Source organism: Eurypyga helias, unplaced genomic scaffold (assembly GCF_000690775.1).
Source record: "Eurypyga helias isolate BGI_N326 unplaced genomic scaffold, ASM69077v1 scaffold18535, whole genome shotgun sequence".
NCBI lineage: Eukaryota > Metazoa > Chordata > Aves > Eurypygiformes > Eurypygidae > Eurypyga > Eurypyga helias.
In genome coordinates, this window is record NW_010250980.1 from 1 (window position 1) to 19333 (window position 19333).

At 44.7% G+C, this 19333-nt stretch overlaps 1 protein-coding gene across 1 annotated transcript; it reads right to left on the reverse strand.

Moving 5' to 3' along the window:
- Positions 1–48: 48 nt before the first annotated feature.
- Positions 49–18392, reverse strand: ATG4C (autophagy related 4C, cysteine peptidase; the record flags this gene model as incomplete). The annotated part of the gene is made up of 9 exons (XM_010151865.1): positions 18259–18392; positions 16877–16960; positions 15979–16212; positions 12068–12398; positions 10017–10087; positions 8536–8672; positions 5414–5492; positions 4669–4745; positions 49–168 (listed from the first exon to the last, which is right to left on the reverse strand). Coding segments are annotated over exons 1-9 (1209 nt in total), but the record flags the coding sequence as incomplete, so codon positions are not given.
- Between the last annotated feature and the right edge of the window lie 941 nt (positions 18393–19333).

The following is a 19333-nucleotide window of genomic DNA, read 5'->3' on the forward strand; positions in this document are numbered from 1 at the left end:
CCCCTCCCCACGCGGGCCCTTCTCGGGGAGGGACGCCGCGGCACCCACCTTGGTGATCTCCTCGGCAGCCTTCTCGAAGTCCTGCACCGTCCTACAGTAAAATCCTATCGTGCAGCTCGGATCCATTTTTTTGAAGGACATCTTTTTGGGAGAAGGACAGTGGAATGACTGCAAGTTTCAGGATTAAAAAAAATGAAATACAGGGTTAAGGTCGAGGAGGCACAGACCAACGCATTTACCCGCCGCCAGCTTTAACGCACAACCCCCTGGATCAGCTGGCTGCAAACCCTGCACACACTTCTTAACCCATTTCCTCCACCCCCAACAACATCCGAGTCATTCCACCCTTCTCCCACGTATGAAACCTCCCGCTGTTTACGCCGTGTTCACCAAACTTGCACACACCACCACCTCGGTTTGAAACCTGCCAGAGGTCTGCCGCTCCCAGCGGCACTTTATGAATATTCCCAAGGCAGAGGAGGTGAATGCTCTTCTGCAAATTGAATTGGTAACAGCTTTTGCACGATCCCACAATTACTGCTTTACTACCACCGCCCATTGCCCCTTTCCCTCCCCCAGCCGCTATAAAAGAGACATAATGGAATAAACCAACCTCATGCATTTTCCTTTAGTAAATGAAATTGGTTAAAAACCCCACAAAACCACAACAGCAAAACCATATTACGATAATCCACAAGTCAGGAAAAACCCAAACAACATGCCCTGCTTCATCAGTGTGTTTTTCCCTCATGAAACCTCTGTTCCTGACAGATGTTGCTCTGACGGCGCTGTGAACCGACACCATCCGCAGCCATGCTGTAGGAAAAACAAACACACAGAACCCTTCCCCGCACTCCTCATTCACAGTTTACAAGAGAAAGGATAAGCATATGCCATCTACCCCGGTTACGTGTTTGTTTATCACAGGAACTGTGGTTTTGGTGAAGCTCATTGTCTGGTAACTGAAATTATTTGGTCGGCACTGTCCCTGGAAGGCAGTCCTCTTTATTCTGCTGCTGACACGCAGGACTCCCCGGTCACCCTGCCACGGTTAAATCCCGCTACAGCTGCTCAGTAACGAGCGCTGGCGCACGCCTGCGCCATGCCGTGAAGAGAGCCACACCGTACAAACGCCCAGATTTTGGTGTCGAACTTCCCCCAGTGATCTGTGCTCTCCGGCGACGAGCCTGCGCGTCTCCTCTCGCGTTCGCACGTGAGCCACGCGCAGCCCTTCCGGCACAGTGCCCGTCAGCACAGGACCAGGCCGGCATCTCGCAACGGGAACGCCAGGACGGAGCAAGGCGGCAGGTTTCCTACCGACCCCACCACGTTTCCTCAGCGGGGCGTAACCAGCCACAGCTACGACCCAGCCCGCCTACAGCAACCCCGGCAGCTAACGTCAGGCAGGCTGCCTGCTAGGAACCCCTTTATCTCTTAGGGGTTTTTCCCCAGTCAGAAAAGTCAATCCACCGAGACCTAATTCAGTCACCTGCTCCGAGTGCCTCTGCCAGTGGAACTCTTCCACATACTGAGCTACACTGTCCTTTACTCGTGAACACAAACCTGAGAGGTATCCCTGTTAAACCGCTGCTAAAAAATACGAGCAAAGGTGAGAAGTACTGTTTGTTTCTACCGGGTTGGCTTCAGTCACTGGCTTTTCTCCTGATTCTGTTCAAGTTTTATATGCAGAAATTACATTTTGCATATTCATTCCCGACTCATCAAACAGTTAAATCGAACCCTGCCTTACGGGCCGCGCTGCAGCCACAAGACAGGCACTACAGCTGTGCTGCAGTGTCCGTGCTGTACAATCACTGCACAAAGAGAAGTGGGTAGGCTGGCTTTCTTCTTCCCACTCCTCCAAACAAATGGATGCTGGAAGCCAATACAGAGTGGATTGATTTCCAACTTATTCTGGACAATTTGTCAATTTTGAAAATACTCCCTACAGATAAATCTAACAAGCAACTATCCACACTAAGAAAGCAATTTCTGTTTACTTTTGACACTTCTGGACAAAGACGTAACACTATTAAATGCACTAAGCATTAAATTGCAATACATTTCCCGTCTGCAGGAAAGCATTAGGATGCGATCAAGCCCAGCTGGCAGCTCACGTACCTTCAAAATACATTTTAAAACCTTATGATTATTTGGAAATTCCTATTAATGCCAGACTGCAGCACAGTCTGGAGGGTTAGTCCCAGGAACAGACCAGTTTTTGTAGCTTGGCCTCTGAGCTACAGGGTGACCTTAAGGAAGTCACTTCAGTTCTGCTTCTCTGCGCTCTTCCCATCTTTTGTCTGGCTTACCCAATTCACCCATAAACTCTCCAGAGAAGGCACTGTATTTTACTACAGTAATTAGCATAAAGCGACAGGGATCTTGGTTACCATCTCTGGCTGCTGCCACAACACAAATGGGCAGAGCCAGGACCCACCAACTCTTCTTCCAAATATCTCAACAGGGTAAATGTAAAGGCATCTCTAAAAATACTGAAAGTTTCTGTCCAGCATATTTTCTGATACATTTTGCTGCTACGTTCCTTTTTTTAATTCAGCACCTTCTCATCTTCTACACAATCTTATACTTCTAGATTATGTGTCATGCTAACTCAAGCATCTTGCTAAGCATAAATACTGAAAAATACATAGTGTTTGCTTTACATCAGCCCTAGGATTTGACGTTAGCCCTGTGTAAATCCTTTAACAGATACAGAAGTCCTTTTTGTAAACACTAGTTGATGGTGTTTTGATTAGGGCATCGTGATAAACTTCAACGTACATTAACAGATTTTCTTTTCACGATGGCAACAACAGGAACATTGCGGTCATTCCACTGTTGTCAGCTGCTGTACAAAACAGAAGCCATGAAGATACCTGGCTTCATCACACACCATCTGACTTAGGTTCCACATCAGTTTAAGATCACCTACTCAGTTCCTCAGGTGTGAGTTTGAGTTGCCCACTTTCACTGTTTACAGCACTTTGCCAATATTAGCCACATTAATATTAGCCAGTATTTCTGGGGTGATGGGGACACATACATATTCCTCCTCCTCATTTAATGCAGTACGTTGTTTCTGAGGCTGTGTGTCCACGTTTAGGAGTACTTAACTGCAGAGAACACAGTAGCATGAGGAGCCACTACTAACCCCCAACTCTGTTCTAGAGCGGCGGACGCTGCCCTAAGCAGTGGATGCACCCAGAGTGTTTCTACTGCGCGGGATGAAGAGTTGCGCCCAGGGGGCTGGAAGTTGATGTGGAGGTTGGACACAAGATCAAGGAGAGTTGTTTGGATAGCACAGAGTACTGCTGCGGTGAGTACCACGGCTACTGGACACTTCTGAAACTGTTTTCACATGGTACCTGTAAACGGAGTTCTTTCATAACCTCCTTTAGAATCACAGAATCATAGAATGGTTTGTGTTGAAGAGCCCTTAAAGACCACCCAGTTCCAACCCCCCTGCCATGGGCAGGGACACCTTCCACTAGACCAGGTTGCTCCAAGCCTCATCCCGCCTGGCCTTGAACACTTCCAGGGATGGGGCATCCACAGCTTCTCTGGGCAACCTGTCCCAGTGCCTCCCCACCCTCTCCGGGAAGAACTTCTTCCCGATACCTAATCTAAACCTCCCCGCTTTCAATTTGTACCCGTTACCCCTTGTCCTGTCACTACAGGCTCTTGTAAAAAGTCCTCTCCCAGCACCCTTGTAGCCCCCTTCAGGTACTGGAAGCTTCGTCTGTTTTCAGCGCAGGTTATTTCGCAAGTGCCAGTGAAAAGGAAAGACACTGCTGTAAAAAAGCCAAGCAGGATTTTTAAGACCTTGGCATAGCCTGAAAAGATGCACTCGCTAGACGAGCCCAGAAAGTCACGGCCTAGAAAGGGGTCGGGGGGAAAGAAAGACCAAGAGCAGCAGCTACGCTTTCAGACCTGTAGGTTTCCTGGAGACTACTGCTCCATCGAAATAGCTTGATTCAAAATTACAGTAACACTCGTTAAAAGAAACGGTTCGGAAGTCAAACTGAGTAAAATTCACCTAGTCAACCACAGGCCTCCCTGATAACCCTCAAAAAATTCCACTTGTACGGAGCTGGAAGAGCGACCTGCAGAGCTGTCAGGAGCAAAAGGCACATTTCAGAGGATAACCACCTATTCCAGTACGGAAACATTATGAATTCCTGGATGAAGCAGCAGTAGGTGAACCTACAGGAACTCTGGTGCCAAACTGCCCGCGGGCTCCTACCCTTGAATACTACAGTAGTTCTCCCCACGATGGTGCTCGCAACTTGAAATTAAAATAAAATAAAAATGACCCAAAAGACAAGCTAACAAAATCAAATCCAGACAATTCAGGTTTAAGATGTCCAAGTACTGCCTGTGTTCTTTCATGGAAAATTACTTAAATGAAGTGATCATCTATTTCTGAGGTTTTCTGATCATTAAAGATAAACAGACAAAGATTAATGAAGTAAAAATTAAAACCCCATACTGAGGTTTTAACCTCTGGTCATTTTTGTTGATTATAGGCCTATAAAAAAGGGCAGAACTTTGATAAATAACACGTAACTGTAAAACCATAAAGATGCAGCTAGCCAGAACATCTCTAAATAATTAGTGTTTGATTCATATGGGAAGAAAACAGTGCCAGGTCTATATCCATACTACCTCAAGAGGGAAATCCTTTATGCTGACATCTACAAAAGATTGGCAGTAATGAGGATCCATGTAAATCAAACTGTCATCTACAAGGACAAAACAGAAGACAAGTAATTCAAAAAACACCTTATTATTACACTGCTTACAATCCAATTTCTATGCAGAACAGCTGAAAAAAAAAAAAAAAGCCAGCAAGTAACTGCTTGCCAGGCTGATATTCATTGACTGAAGCATAGGTTTTTGCAGGACAGATTAACTTTTGCATAATCAAATATGCTTGTATAAGCAGAATTTTTATAAAGTGATGAGACTGTCATTTAATTTTTGGTGATAAAATTACTTTTACAAACACACAATTATATTCTGGAGTTTGCATATGAAAAATGTATTGTGCTGCTTCATCCTGACAGGAGGAATATATTGCTTGTCATTTAAGCATCAACTAACACCACTTAAACTAGGAGAAAGTAAATACGTAAATAAGAACTGCCAGGTAGTAACAGCAAACGCTCTGAAGTTTGGTGAAACAGATAAGTTATGCCTTGTTTATGCAACAACGGAAATTAAATGTACATTTTACAGAATCCAATTACTCTGTGGGGTAAATGACAAACGACTGGACTTTGGTAGATATGATGAATTAATAAGGTACTCATTTTGCTATTTTAATCATGCTATTTCCCACTGGTTCGATATTAACTTCCTAACTCTTAAAGAAAAATATTGAAGAGCCATAACATATTAAAACACTAACCTTGAAATCCAGTGAAGTAATAGGACTGCTTGGGTTTGCCACCAATAATACCCACACAGTACTCAAGGCTTAAAATTCCCTACAAGAAGAACAATCAATAATTAGGACAGCGTTAAACAGAAATATTAAACAGAATTAAAATCTTCACTCTTTCTTTACTGTTTTCAGGCAAATAGCTTTGTTCCTTTATTTTATTAAAGAGGGACTTCATGGCTTTCTGGGGCTTGACTCAATTTTCAGCAGCTTACGACTGACCAAAGGGAAAAGATAGGAGCAGATATTCCAGAGAAAGTCCTCCCTCACCAAGGGATGTCCGTACATGGAGAGACCTGGCAGTATCGTTGTCGGGGAGGAGACGAAAGGGCATGCCGTACAGGTTGAGCGCAGGTTGCTTAGTCAAGAGGTCTCAAAGTATTCAGCTTTACTGAGCTCATGTACATTGAGATCCTGCGGCCCTGGGGGCTCTCCTCTTCCTGCATTCCGGTGCAGAAGCCTGGCTAGAGGATGAACTTGCACATCACAGGGAGAAATGCCAGTGCTTATCACTACAGCGTAAAAAGTTGATTTACGGCTATACCCTCCAGTGCTGGGGAGGGCGATTTCCCTGAACACGGGCACTTTTGCCAAGGTAAGAACGCAGCAGCAGTTTGACTGACTGACACCCCTCTGTCGCCCTTGAGCTCTGGCCGCAGTCACAGTGGACACCAAAGAAATCACCCTTGATTCCGCCGGGAGAAGTATCTAGCAGAGGAATGAAGAAGGCACGGCGGACTTCCCTCCCTCTCCCTTTGACGTATTTCTACTCTTCTCACGTGCGCGAGGTTCTGTTCCTGACCAGGGCTCGCTGGGATTTGTGTGACTATTCAGGCTTGGCTCAACGCAGTTCTCCATGAGTTATCCCACCAGCTCCGGTGGGAGCTGAATTTTGCCAGCACTTTGGAAAGCTGAGCCCAACGTTTCCAATGCAACAGAAGCCCAAGGCCATTAAATACTCTGAAAACTGAACAGCCGTTAAATGTCCCTAAATCAGCAGCTTTCTTGGGGCACTAGACAAACGTTGGGTCCAGGACCTTGGCCCAAATGGGACAGCAATCCAGAAGACTGGCAGTTGAGCTGAAGTGAAAGCTCCATGATCTCTACATCCTATCCCCTAAGAGATGTGGTATAACCACTACGTTATCAGCGCATAAGCAGGGAAAATTTCTCTCAAAGAAATGACGGATATTTTACATACTAATAAGATGAAAGCTGCTCAAGATACAATTTTCTCTGCTTAGACCAAGAAAACATAACGTAACAAGACCTGCTGTACTCTTCGCCCGAGATGCACAGACAAGTAACTTCGGTAGGGTTTATACAGGTGAAGAGAAGGGCTGTTGGAGCAAATGCTCGTGGGTGGCTGAGCACCACACAGCACTGAGGCACAGCAGAGGCAAAGGCTGAAGCAGCGAAGGAGGACGCATCCTCTGCCAGTGAAACAGAAAGGGAGCGAAGCTACTTAGAATAATGAGTAACTGTTTCATCTATGGCAATCTTCTTGTAAAAGTGTATTATAAAAAATTTATCAATTTTCATCCATAAATATAAAATCCTTTGTAAAAATTACCTCTGGTACTACGTTCTAGAAATCGGCATTTTTAACTTCAATCAGGACCCCAAGAAATTTAGCCATTTCTCACGACCAGTCGAGACAGAGAGAGACTGGCGTGATGAAAGCCATACCAGGCTGCAGAAGGCAGGGCCAGGCTCAGCCCGGGGGCAGCAGCAATCGCTCCGGAGGAGCCAGCGGTACGAGGTAGGCTCAGCCACCGTGACGGGGCTGTGACACCCAGTGCCACACAGCCATATTCCACTCTGGCAAAAGAGTGGTTTTGAGAGCTGGGCCGAGAAAGGCTCGGGAGGGTAAAGCTAGCCGAGACCCGCCGGTCGTGAACGCCGGGAGTCACGTTCCTTTCGCCGGGAAAGCCTTGTGAAGGTTGCAGGAGCAACTGTTGGTTAGCTTCCAACGGAGGCATTGCGTGTGTTCCTGGACGCGACTGATGCAGGGGCTTTTGCCATTAACGTTGAAAGTCAGGTGAGGTTGCTGTAGATTGCCTGTGTGGCCACAGGCTTATCTGAGCTGTGCCAGAACTGATCAGAAAAGAACTACACCTCCCCAAAACCAACTGTCGGAAAATACAAGGCAAAAATTCAGGAAAGAAAACCTATTTATTAGTTCATCACTTAAATAAAAGGCTTCATCACCACAGTCAAAAAAAAAAAAGGACATAGCAGACTCCCAGATTTTGTACATGCTACTAAATCGTGGTGTTTTAAAAATTAAAACGAGAAGTTAAAGACAGATAAACAGCAGGATGGAAGCAGTGAAAGAGCAGGGCTGAGAGAACAATCCCCTCCCGAAGAGAAGCATTCTTGTGCTAAGAGGAAGGATTACGGTGCATCTTCAGGTGTCAGAGCCTCTGCTGAACAAAGAGAGCAGCACAGACCTCCCGCCCCTCTGCTCCAGTTTTAATTCATTTTAAATGGTGGTAACTTCTTGCTACTCCTGCATCGCTGCCCTCAGAAACGAAACGCTCATCCCACGTCCACACAGGGAAAGCACACTCGAAGCAGTCACTAGAGAAAAGCACACTCGAAGCAGTCACTAGAGACAGCACCAAATTCAAACCCCTCTCGTAAGGGGAAGGAAAAGACAAAAGAAAACGGGAAGAACAGACGGGCAGCAGCCTTAAACCATCTGACATCTAAGAAAATGAGAAAGAGACTAAGGAATTTGGTATATTTCTATTTTAAAATGCTGACTGATACTTGCTACAGCACAACTCTAACAGCATATGGAACGAAATTGCCACTTGTAATTTGAGCCACTGCATTAATCTCTTTTCAGGTCGCTACTTGGGGAGTAGGACGGTTCTCACCGCTTTACCCAGGGACATCATGTGCTCTGCAATTACGTCTGATCTTGTAATAGGGAAATTTAAAATCTGTAAAGTCAAACTTTACAACCTTCAACTGTAAAACCACCACCACACATTTAATAGGTAGACGGTTACCGCCGCGAAGTCACTTTTCCTAGCGCCTAGTGCTGCTATTTGAAAAATGATTGAACCCTCATTTCATACCTTTACAAACTCTAAGTAGTCCATGTTTGTTCTCTCTCCACCGAGTCGCACAGGAACCAGTATAATTACAGCTTTTGTCTCTGCTTTTCCCGAGTCCGTGAGGGAACACTGTCTGTCAGTAACATCTGAACTGTAGACTGAAAGGAGACCCACGGAAATGTTAATATGCAAAACATATCCGCTAGCTTTTACCAAGACACGCCCACCAGACGGCATCAGTCGGACAAACGGAGACCGTAGTCCAGGGTATTACTGTCCTCCTGACCCCTAACTCCTGAGCGACCCTCAGAACAGCGCTACCCCTCGTTTTCAGCAGCAGGAGGGAGATCTGCTGCTGCGGCCCCCAGGGGAACGCGGGGGGCAGGAGAAAGCCCATAAATATTTATTCTCTTGATAGAGGCTTGTTCTAAAAGGAGCAGTTTGCAACTTGAAAGCCTGCAGCTAACAAACATCTACATATTAAAGGAAAAAAACCCAACGATTGATTTGAATAAATACTCAAGTTCACACAAGAGTCGCTGAAAACACGTGACAAATCTCAGTGTAGTATTGCTTATTCCCTCCATGTGGAAAATTATCAAAGAAGTGAAAAACTAATAGAACTTTAAGCTTCCACTGTCATTGTACATACGGGTGAAACTGGTTTGTAGTGTATGATGAAACAGTATCTCCCTAAAGCAGTCTGACTGATTAGCCAGGGATGTCGGTCTCGGTCCATCTTGGGACAGGACGGACATGCCGGCAGCTAAACATGGCTCCTGAGAGAACATGCTCTGCTTAGAGCTGAAAGACAGTCATTGGTGCAGTCTCACCACACGTTCAGTTTACTTGTCACCCTTTTCTGCCCCTCTGCCCGCTACTGATTATTCCAAACGCCACGCTGGAGCAGAGGACAGGTTCCCATGCCTTGGGTTCACCATCCTGCTCACATCTTCGGCCTCCAAGCCAAAACGACTTCTGACCACTCTAAGAGCCTGGTGCAGTGGTTTGGTTTTACTTTTTTCCCCACTAGAAAACTGGCTAAAAGAGAATCCTGGGGTGCAAAAGACAAAACGTAACTAACAAATCTACCTGAAGTATTTGTCAGTTGTTTGGTTGGTTTTTGGGGGTCATTTTTAGTGAGAGGTGGAAGTTGTTACTAGCTTATTGCTAAAAGAACATGGGAGTGAGTACAAACCAGATTATTAACTCGTTTACATCCAAAGTAAGACAGTGAGGCAGACTGTAAGGAAAAGTTATCTGGCTGGATCTGGAATTCCGCTGTGAGACACCCAACAAGCAGCGCACGAAGCTGTCGAGTTGTGATGTCTGATTCTCAAAGAGAACAAACATCCCATGTGTCAAGAACCCCTTTGTCTACATAACCCCAACATTGTGGATCCATTTTTGAGGTTATTCTTCCTGTAGAGCTTACGTGCTTCCTGAAAGTCATAAAAAGCATCTGAACTGTTTGCAAGACTCTAGACAATCACAACATTTACCTGTACAATCCTGAGCGACATAGACTGTAACTCCTTGTAGCTCAGGGTCTCTGGCTTCTTCAACAGCTTTTCTAAGTACAAACACAAAACTATTTAACCCGATTTTAAAGAAATGAACAGTAAGTAAACTTAAATTACTTGATTTTTCGGAACAGGTTGGTTTTAATTGTTTGTTGTTGGGGTTTTTTGGGTGTTTGGGATTTTTTTTCTTTCAATTCAACACACCTTCCACTCCTGGAAAATACAGATGGAGGGGGGAGTGGGAGGGTTTGTTTGATTTTAAACACTGGATACAAAGATTCAGTGCATATAGCAACATGTTTTTCCCAAACAAAGATGACAGTGTCTGGCTATTTAGAAGAAACAATGAAAACCACCAACAAAAACCCCAAACAAACAAAAAAAAACCCCAAAACAAAAAACAACCCACAAAAAACCCCACACATTAGATGACAATGAAATTCATACTCACTACCTAATTTATTTGTGCTTATAACAATTTTCTGTCACGTATATTGGGATAGTAAAGGCTAAATTTGCTGACAACAAATACTATTTTCAACTCAATAGATCTCTTTGGTTGACCTCAGTTCACAGAACTGGCCACAGATTGGCAGCTCACGTCTACAGAAATGAAAGTTAGCATATAAAAAGCTGTAAGGTTTCATCAAAACTTTCAAAAAATAATTGCAGTATTAGGCTAGCCTCAAAAGAGTAAGAGTAATGGACCCCAAAACTAGAAAGAAAAATATATGTCGATAGTCTGAAGCATGATCATCAGTCAAGGACAACAACTATAAAGAAATTAAACTGTTCAAAATACAAGATTAGCCTTTGACTTCGATACACGTTGCATTAAATGGTCACTATCCCTTTACTCCTCACTGTTTTGAGGAATCGTTTAATACCGTTGTTCTGGAGTTCGGAGTGCACTATGTGTTGTTAGTGCTGTGTACGACAGCAAAGAGATCGAGGAAAGGAAACCTTGCCCGTGTTGAGAATCACCGGTAGGTTTGTGCTGATGGAATTCTGGACCAAATCCTCCCCCGGCCCCATTAGGTAAACGGGCTGCTGCAGTTCAAAGCGAGCAGAAAGGATTCTGGCCATTCCCATCACCAGAAAAGCAGAAGACGACACATAAATAATGCTGAGCTCTCACATCAGTGTGTGTGCTGGCGTGCAGGCACACACATACACCTGATTATTTCAGCACCGGATCACTTCGGATCAGTAGGCTTTTACACTAAACACCAAATTCTTCCATTCACATTGTCTATAGACCCAGGTATGAACCCTGGCTTCTGCGGCTGAAGGGACTTATTAGTGATTCAGTTTATAGGTAAACTGGAACACGCTAAGAACATAAGCATATAAGGCTATAAAACCCCAAAACTAACCAACAAAAAAAATCAGTAATACCCAAAGAAACGGGGTGTAAAGGCACACAGTACGGAGAAATTTGACTTTCGACGTTTTTTTTTAGCCACTCTGAATGTCACAGACCCTTTACTTTTACTGTGATATAATTATAATATTAATAGTCCCATACATTTACAGTTTCACAAGGATTTGATGTGTGCAAAGAAATGCTGAAAACATCAATTTTAGCTCTGACATTTCATTACACTATCAGTACATTACAGCCCCCAGGTTACAGTATAAAAAAAAAAAAATCTATAATGTTATGCATGTTCCAAGGTTGAAAGAGTGGTTAGTTTTTAGAACATTTCATTAAATGCAGCTCTACTTAAAAGCCCAGGTTCAGGAGACATATCTGGGATTTCTGCGGCTCAGAGTACAGAAAACAGGAATTTTGTTTTGTTCCCCAGAACGAGCCTGAACAAAAGCTCAGAGTTCAGTTCCTGAGCCTTCTGCTTTCGCCCTTCCTGCCTCCGAGAAGCCTCCAGAATTGCTACTGATGTGGACACTTTAAAAAGCCGAGAACAAACCGTTAGAGGCTCAATTAAGCTGCAGTAATCTCCTGACCCTTCGAAACACCTCTCCTGTAGCGTGGAAGGCACGGTAGCAACAAAGAATGAAGGTGTTATTACCTTAAAATGTGTGCAACGACTGCGGGCCCGTACCAATCGCCAGCCATTTTTCCAGACTTCTTTCCGTATTCTATTAGCTGGTGTAGGCCGAAAGCTGCCAGCGGAAAGTCGCCAAACCAGGAAATTATTTTTCTGTGATAAACGTCGTTTCTCATTTCATCGCCATCACAGTTTCTCTTCAGCGGTCCCCGATGATGATTTGAGAGGATCTTGGGTTCTCTTTCCGCTGTGAGCGACGCTTCGAACGATGCCGTCAGCTTTTTTACTGTATGGGCTGTCCACGATTCAGAGTCTGAACTGTCAACGTCCAACGCGTCTGGCCAGACCCAGGCTGCAGCGAGGAAGTTTAAGGTGCACATTAGGCTTGATACCAACTTTCTGGTACAACTGGCAGAGCACATCCCTTTCTTTCTCCCCCGCAACCCTTACAGCAGTAGCGTGTACTTTACAAACCAAGGTGCAAGTGCCAGTGTTAAAATGTAAGCAAAGAACTCCAGTGAAGTATGACTTGATCTCATTTTCTGCTGAATGACAGGTGAAACAAAATACTGCTAAATAAATTTGCTAGCAACTTATGCTACCTGAAACAGGGGTCAGGCTCCACCACCCCAGTCCACCCGGAACATGAGATAAACCTGACTACAAGGCACAGGTTAGAACTGCCTTACACATTCCAAATATGAAAGTTAGCTATTTAGTACCATCTAAAAACTTGTATCCACATCAAACAAGAAGTTTCAAAAGCTGGTTTTAACTCTTCTGGTTTGTCAGTTACTAAAAGAATAGGCAAACCTGAAGAATGATTCATGTAAAAACAAACACTTCCTGGCAAAATGTCAAACCTGGTCAGCAGAAAAACAGACGGGACTTCTTTGTTCACTAAATTTGTGAATTCTTTACCTAGACTACAATACAAACTGGTTTAACTGTTACTCAGCACAGTATCTACAGTCAGCACTGCCAGCTAAGCCTTCTCTCACAGTGCATCCGACGCGCAGCCTTCCTCTTGCGGCGTAACGGCCGTTCAGCAAATCTGGAGCAGTAACACGTCTCTTGTCAGGTGACAGAAAGTCTCTCCCACAAGTTCAAACAACAACTTGCAATAGGGAGCATGTGAGGAAACCTCGGCAACACAGTGAACGTCCTGTTAGATCAGAGCCCATCCCGAAGGTCTGCCGTGACCATCCCGGAAGGCACGGGGAGGGCTGCCACGTGCAAGGAACACGTGGGGAACAAACCCCACGGACGAGGGGCTTTTGCTCAGATTTGGGCGAGCTCCCGGAGGTTCAGAAAGCTGCTGTTAGAGCAGCGAGAGGAACCTTTTCTGACAGAGAGCAACAACTGCAGCCCTCCTCATAATTCTTCCTGAAGTATCCCCATAAAAGTCCTTGAGAAACAAAGGGGGAGCACAGAGGCAACTGTATTTTAATTCTAAAATCTAACTGAGGGCTCCTGTAAGAGAATCACGGAATAGTTTGGGTTGGAGAAGCCCTTTAAGCTCACCCAGTCCAACCATTACCCCAGCACTGCCCAGCCCAGCACTGACCCCTGTCCCTCAGCACCTCGTCCACACGGCTCTGAAACCCCTCCCGGGATGGGGACTCCCCCCTCCCTGGGCAGCCCCTTCCAATCCTGACAGCCCTTTCCGGGAAGACATTGTCCCTGATATCCCATCTAACCCTCCCCTGGCACAGCTTGAGGCTGTTTCCTCTTGTCCCATCACTTGTCCCTTGGGAGAAGAGACCGACCCCCCTCTCTGCACCCTCCTTTCAGGGAGCTGTAGGGAGCGATAAGGTCTCCCTTGAGCCTCCTCTGCTCCAGGCTGAACCCCCCCAGCTCCCTCAGCCGCTCCTCACAGGAATTGTGCTCCAGCCCCTTCCCCAGCTCCGTTCCCTTCTCCGCACACGCTCCAGCCCCTCAGGGTCTGTCCTGTCGTGAGGGGCCCAAAACTGAGCCCAGGATTCGAGGCAATGTCTCAGGTGTCGCTGGTAATGGCCACAATCCATGTCACCCGCTCCTATTACAGCGTGACAACCACCCCGCACCAAGGGCTCAACCTCTGTGAAACCTCCTCTGACTTTTCCATTGCAGACACACGTGCAACTCAACGTATGGGTATCGCAGGCCTTGCTAGTCCCTGTCCCCTGAGCTTCAAACTGAAGTCAGTGCCTTACCCACAGGTGTTCCAAAGTGACACTTGCCAGTACCTTAAACATTAAAATAAAAACTCATTTACAGCCTCATTTAGCGATACCCACGCAGCAGCGGAAGTGTCAGTTTTCCAGCCAGCAACTGCAGTCAAGTTTTGCTTTGTAACAGCAACAAACCCATTACACCATAATGAACACATCTCTGGGAAAAGAGTAAACAGCGATGAAAAACTTCACGTAAACACTTACACATGCTTCAGAAGGTACCCAGACCTCATAAAGAGCTTTTCAAAAGATAATTCACCAGCTGTCAGAAGACTAGGTGATGAGAAAAGTAGTCCAGAAAGACCATACATAACCCAGTTTTCTGTGCATTTGGATTGCCACAGAAACACTCGCGCTCTGGAGTCACCGAATCACTTTCCAAATGAAGATGCATGGGGGAGAGTGCAAGGAATTCTCTGTAACCAGGATTTTAAAGATAGAAACCTGGGGCTTTTTTTGTCTGGGCTTACTTCAGAATGAACCATTAAGCTTTCCTACTCAAAGGTAGTCTTCTCATCAGATTTTGAATTTTTTTAAATGTATGCATAAAAAAAGAAAAAGGCATCTTTAAGGGATTTGTGTTCTGAGCAGAAGTATGTTCAGACATTTTGATATTTGCAGTCAGTTAAGAGGGAGAACGAATGCTCTATGACTTAAATATCTACAGCCAAAGGGACATCAGTAAGCCAATCGGACAGTTTGGTCACAAAGAGGACTCTGATGCAGCTGGTCTGGGGCTACGCTCACGGCTTACATCACATTTGCACAGTGAGTACCAAGTCTTGTCAAAACAAGCTTTCGGATCTGCCTTCTACTGACGTATTCCTGGGCTCCACCAAAGGGCTGAGCAATACTCTGCGCTCTCTCTAACATGCCTAGGCGGCTTCAGGTCCGTGTCTTGGCTCACACTGGTAACAAGAAGCAGTGACAGGACACACCCGACTCTTTGAAAGGGGCAACGCCGCAGATTGAGAAGAGGATGGAAAGAAAAGGTGATTAACTAGGAGAACCAAAGATACCTCAATGAAGGACATGGCTCAGCATGGAAGAATGGGGAGGACATGCACGCTTAGGCTTTGAAAGCAGAAAGCGTTCCGAGTCTCCTAAAGCTACTTCTTTCCAACAGCTGTGACAGAGTATTCCGAGAGACAATGACAAGGAAAAAAGGGAAGTTCCTCTGTAAGTCCGTGGAGTGAAGGAAGGAAATGAAATAGTGAAAATTTCAACACAAAGAATGATGTATTGAAGTTACATTAGAATCCTTCTATTAGCTCAATATGTTCATATGAGAAGAAACTGAATAATGTACAACTTCACAACTGATAAAAGAACATCACTTTTGCCATAGCCCACAGCTATGGGCTGCGGAACTCGTTCCCACATCTTCGTTCAAGAAATGAGCACGTTTCCAGGAGAACCGGACACTGCATGGATAGTAACGATACCCGGGTACGGGATCACAAATTTTGGTGCTATTTTACTCTGCAGTTCACTTCTGTGGTTTCCAGTGTCTTCCTCTGACACACTCTGGTATTCCCTTTTTCAGACACGGAGCAATAGGACAGCTCCGATGGAGTGCAATAATCCCAGCATGAATGAGGACTCCCAAACCAAAACCAGCTTGCACTTCAGATCTGGGCTACACAGAGACCTTCCCACTCCAGAGATCACCCACGCTTACCGTGCCAGAGACCTGGATCCTCTCTCCTAACTCACCTCTGCCAAGGAAGTGAAGCATGAGACCTTGAGCCAGCAGCATCTGCCCCGTTCTCAGCGTGCAACCCCAGCCACAGTCTGTTGTTAACGCAGATCCCTTTATCTGAGGAAATTCCTCTCTGTAAGTCAGCCATATTCTAGAAATAAAATCCTTGCGGAAATCCTCAACGTTTCCTGAAATCTCAGTGTTGATGTTACTGAAACGGGACCCATCTGTGGAGAGCTCACCAGATTCTGCAAGGCAAAGTACAGTTCAACTTATAACCTGGTATGGCGCTTCTGATACTGGAAGGAAAATAAAAACCACACAACTGTTCTACGAGGAAAACAGGGCAAACTTATAAAAAGTAACAACTGCTTCAAGTACAAGAAAGGAAAATGGCAAGAGGAACGTAACAGAAACATGCCAGCTGGGGAAAGAAGGAAAAAAGCAATGCAGCCAGCATTGCTGTGTCAGTGGAGTCGTCGACTTGCGAGTCAGCAACTGCTTAATTCACCTAAATGTAAATGGTCAGATAGCGATTCTCAGAACACTGCATTGTGGAAAATGGTGGCGATGGCGATGGCGCACTGACTCTTCCCGCAGGCACTGTCACTGTTCAACCAGGAGCTTTTAGAGAGAAAATCTCAAATGGATAGGTAAGTGAAGTCAAGTGCAAATCAGAGCACTACTAGTTACAGTAAGAACAAGACTCCAGGGTAAAGTCTGAACAAAACAGGTCAGGATGGGTTGCATTAGTGGTGGCGTTGGACATTTAAATGAGTGTTTTCTAAGCTTTTCACATCTACATTTTGAATTTGGTAATTGTTAATGAAGGTCTTTCTAGAAGATTAAGAATATACCCACAGACCTCCTGCCGAACAAGACTGGAGAGTGAGTTAAGTGCTGCGAACATACCGTCGGTTTTGAAGTGGTAGCATTTCCCCAGCAGAAAGACAGGAGAGTTTCTACTGAAGTAAGTTTTTGTTTTCAACACCCAACCTGAAATGGATACAAAACAAATACGAATTTGTGACAGAAGCATTCAAAAAAGGAATTCCTAGTAGCATCTGGTTAAACCACAGGTAACCCTTGGAAGGGGAATACAGAGAAAATGTACAGAAATTGGGTCTTGCTTGCATAAATAACAAAAAAATTAATAGTTCCACAGAACAGACTAAAGATCTGGTTTAGAAGTAATGATGTTGCCCATATATGAACGTTGGAATGTTAAAACAATGGCACTGCTGCGCAGAAACTGTTAGGATACAGAAAGGTTACAGCTGAGCGTAGGTTGCTTTGTCTCTATTGCGACTTCATTACTGCAGTTTATTCTGTGAGGTTTCCAACTCCGGTAACAGCACACAATGGGCTTCACACGTGACCAGTGCAAATGCACGAGGAGTACTGCTTTTCCCGTAGGCTTAATGCAACATCCTTCATGACAAAGTTAAATTGCAGATTTCAGACACAAAAAAGGGTTGTAAAATACCCTGTGCAAATTCAAGTGGCCAGAATTCAGTTTTTAGATTCTGCCAGTATCCCCAGACAGCAGCTTTTTCACTGAAGTCTACATCCTATGGTCTTTTACATCCTAAATCCATAGAGTTTCCTGAACTCTGCCTATCACATACAGGGTGTAATGACTACTGGTCCCCTTCAGCCACGTGGTAGCCTTAAAGAAAGTAGAAGAAAAGTATCTCTTCATCTTGCCAGACATCCCCAAGGCTCGGTCGCAAGCACAGAATTTATCAGAAACCTGGTGATAAATCTGAGCAACCTCAGTCCTAGAGGAAGAGCTGAAAAATTAAGGTTAAGGACAAATTGGTAAAGGGCTCACGTGAAAATCCGGTTGCTTATGAACAAAAATTACGGATGCTCAGCTGTGGAAAAGTATGTTACTCGAGTGTGCGAAGTAAATTCTTTAGTGGAGTCTGTATTTCACACAACATCCTATTTTTCCCAGAAAAATACATATAAAAATGATCTTTGTTCAGATGATCCCATATTATGCATCTTTAAAAATCTATGCAAATCGTATGTCATTTACATAACGTATTTACTGCTTTCAAAGTAAGAGATTTAAAAAGCAACCATGATGATCTGAAAAATGAAAAGCTAAACGGGTTTGTTTACTGGGGTCGTTTAGTATATTTAAGTAAAAATAGCTTTAAGGGCCACTGAGCATTTTCATTCATAATATTAGTGAAGTTCCTAAATCATGATCCTGTTGGTGTGGACAAGAAACATTCCGCTCGTTTCAAAGGCAGCAGGATTTCACCATTCACTGTTTCACTTACTGTATTTCATGTTGTGCCATGCAGACATAAACTTGGATTTTATCTTTTCTACTTCATCTGTCCCCGTGGCCTCCATATTCAAATTCTAGGGAAAAAGCCATCGCTGTCTTGTAAGACGTTCAGTGCTGCTACTGTAAACACAAAACCATAAACACATCCATAGGCACTGAGAACCCAGGGTGACCTATCACCACCAGCCCACGGAGGTACTTAAGCCCTAACATGACCAGAAACAGCAATAAACTTGCACAATCCTCCACTTCCAGGGACTGAGAAGCAATCACATGTTCCATGAATAAGTAACAAAAACATTTAATTCCAAATATACACCAATAAAATTACTATACAAAGCTAAATAAAATATAATGTCTCCAACAGCTCTCTACTGCACAACGAACGGATCTGGAGCGTATAACCTGCGCTGCCGTCCGAGTGCTCCCACTCCAACTGGCAGTGAAAGGAAGAGCTCCAGTGGCTTCCACTACGTAGGAGAGATGCTATTCTTTTCTGCCAAAGAGAATACAATGAGCACTTCCCCCCCCCCCCGTTCTGAGCATCAATAAACAAACCTTGGGTTTAAAACCAGCATTAGTTCCAGATTTCTAATCAAGAACTTTCTAAGGTGAAGTTTACAGGCGTTGGAGGAGCTGAAAGACAAAGTGCAAGATGTTCTGCTTTATGTCTGTGAAGCTGAACACGCACGGTACCAGGGACATAATTTTGCACAGAACTAACTGGCTAGAGGGGTAACATCAAAAGTTGATTAGAATACTGTCATAAAAATCAGTGTTTACTTGACATCTCCTGTAATTATCACCTGCAGTGCCAATGAGGCTCTTTCCCGATTCCAGTGTGTTACCCCCAACAGTCCAGCTGTACCACAAGGATGAGGGGTACAACAGTGGTGAAAACCATCGCAGCCCAGACCAATTTGTAAAAACTGCTTACAGATTTTCCCAGGGGTGGGTGGGAGGGAAGGCACTTCCACTGCCTCTTTCTAAACTGCGAGATGCTCTGCACTTTAAAAGCAACCCAAACTGGTAATAATACAGAAAGGCGACGGGCTACCTTTACC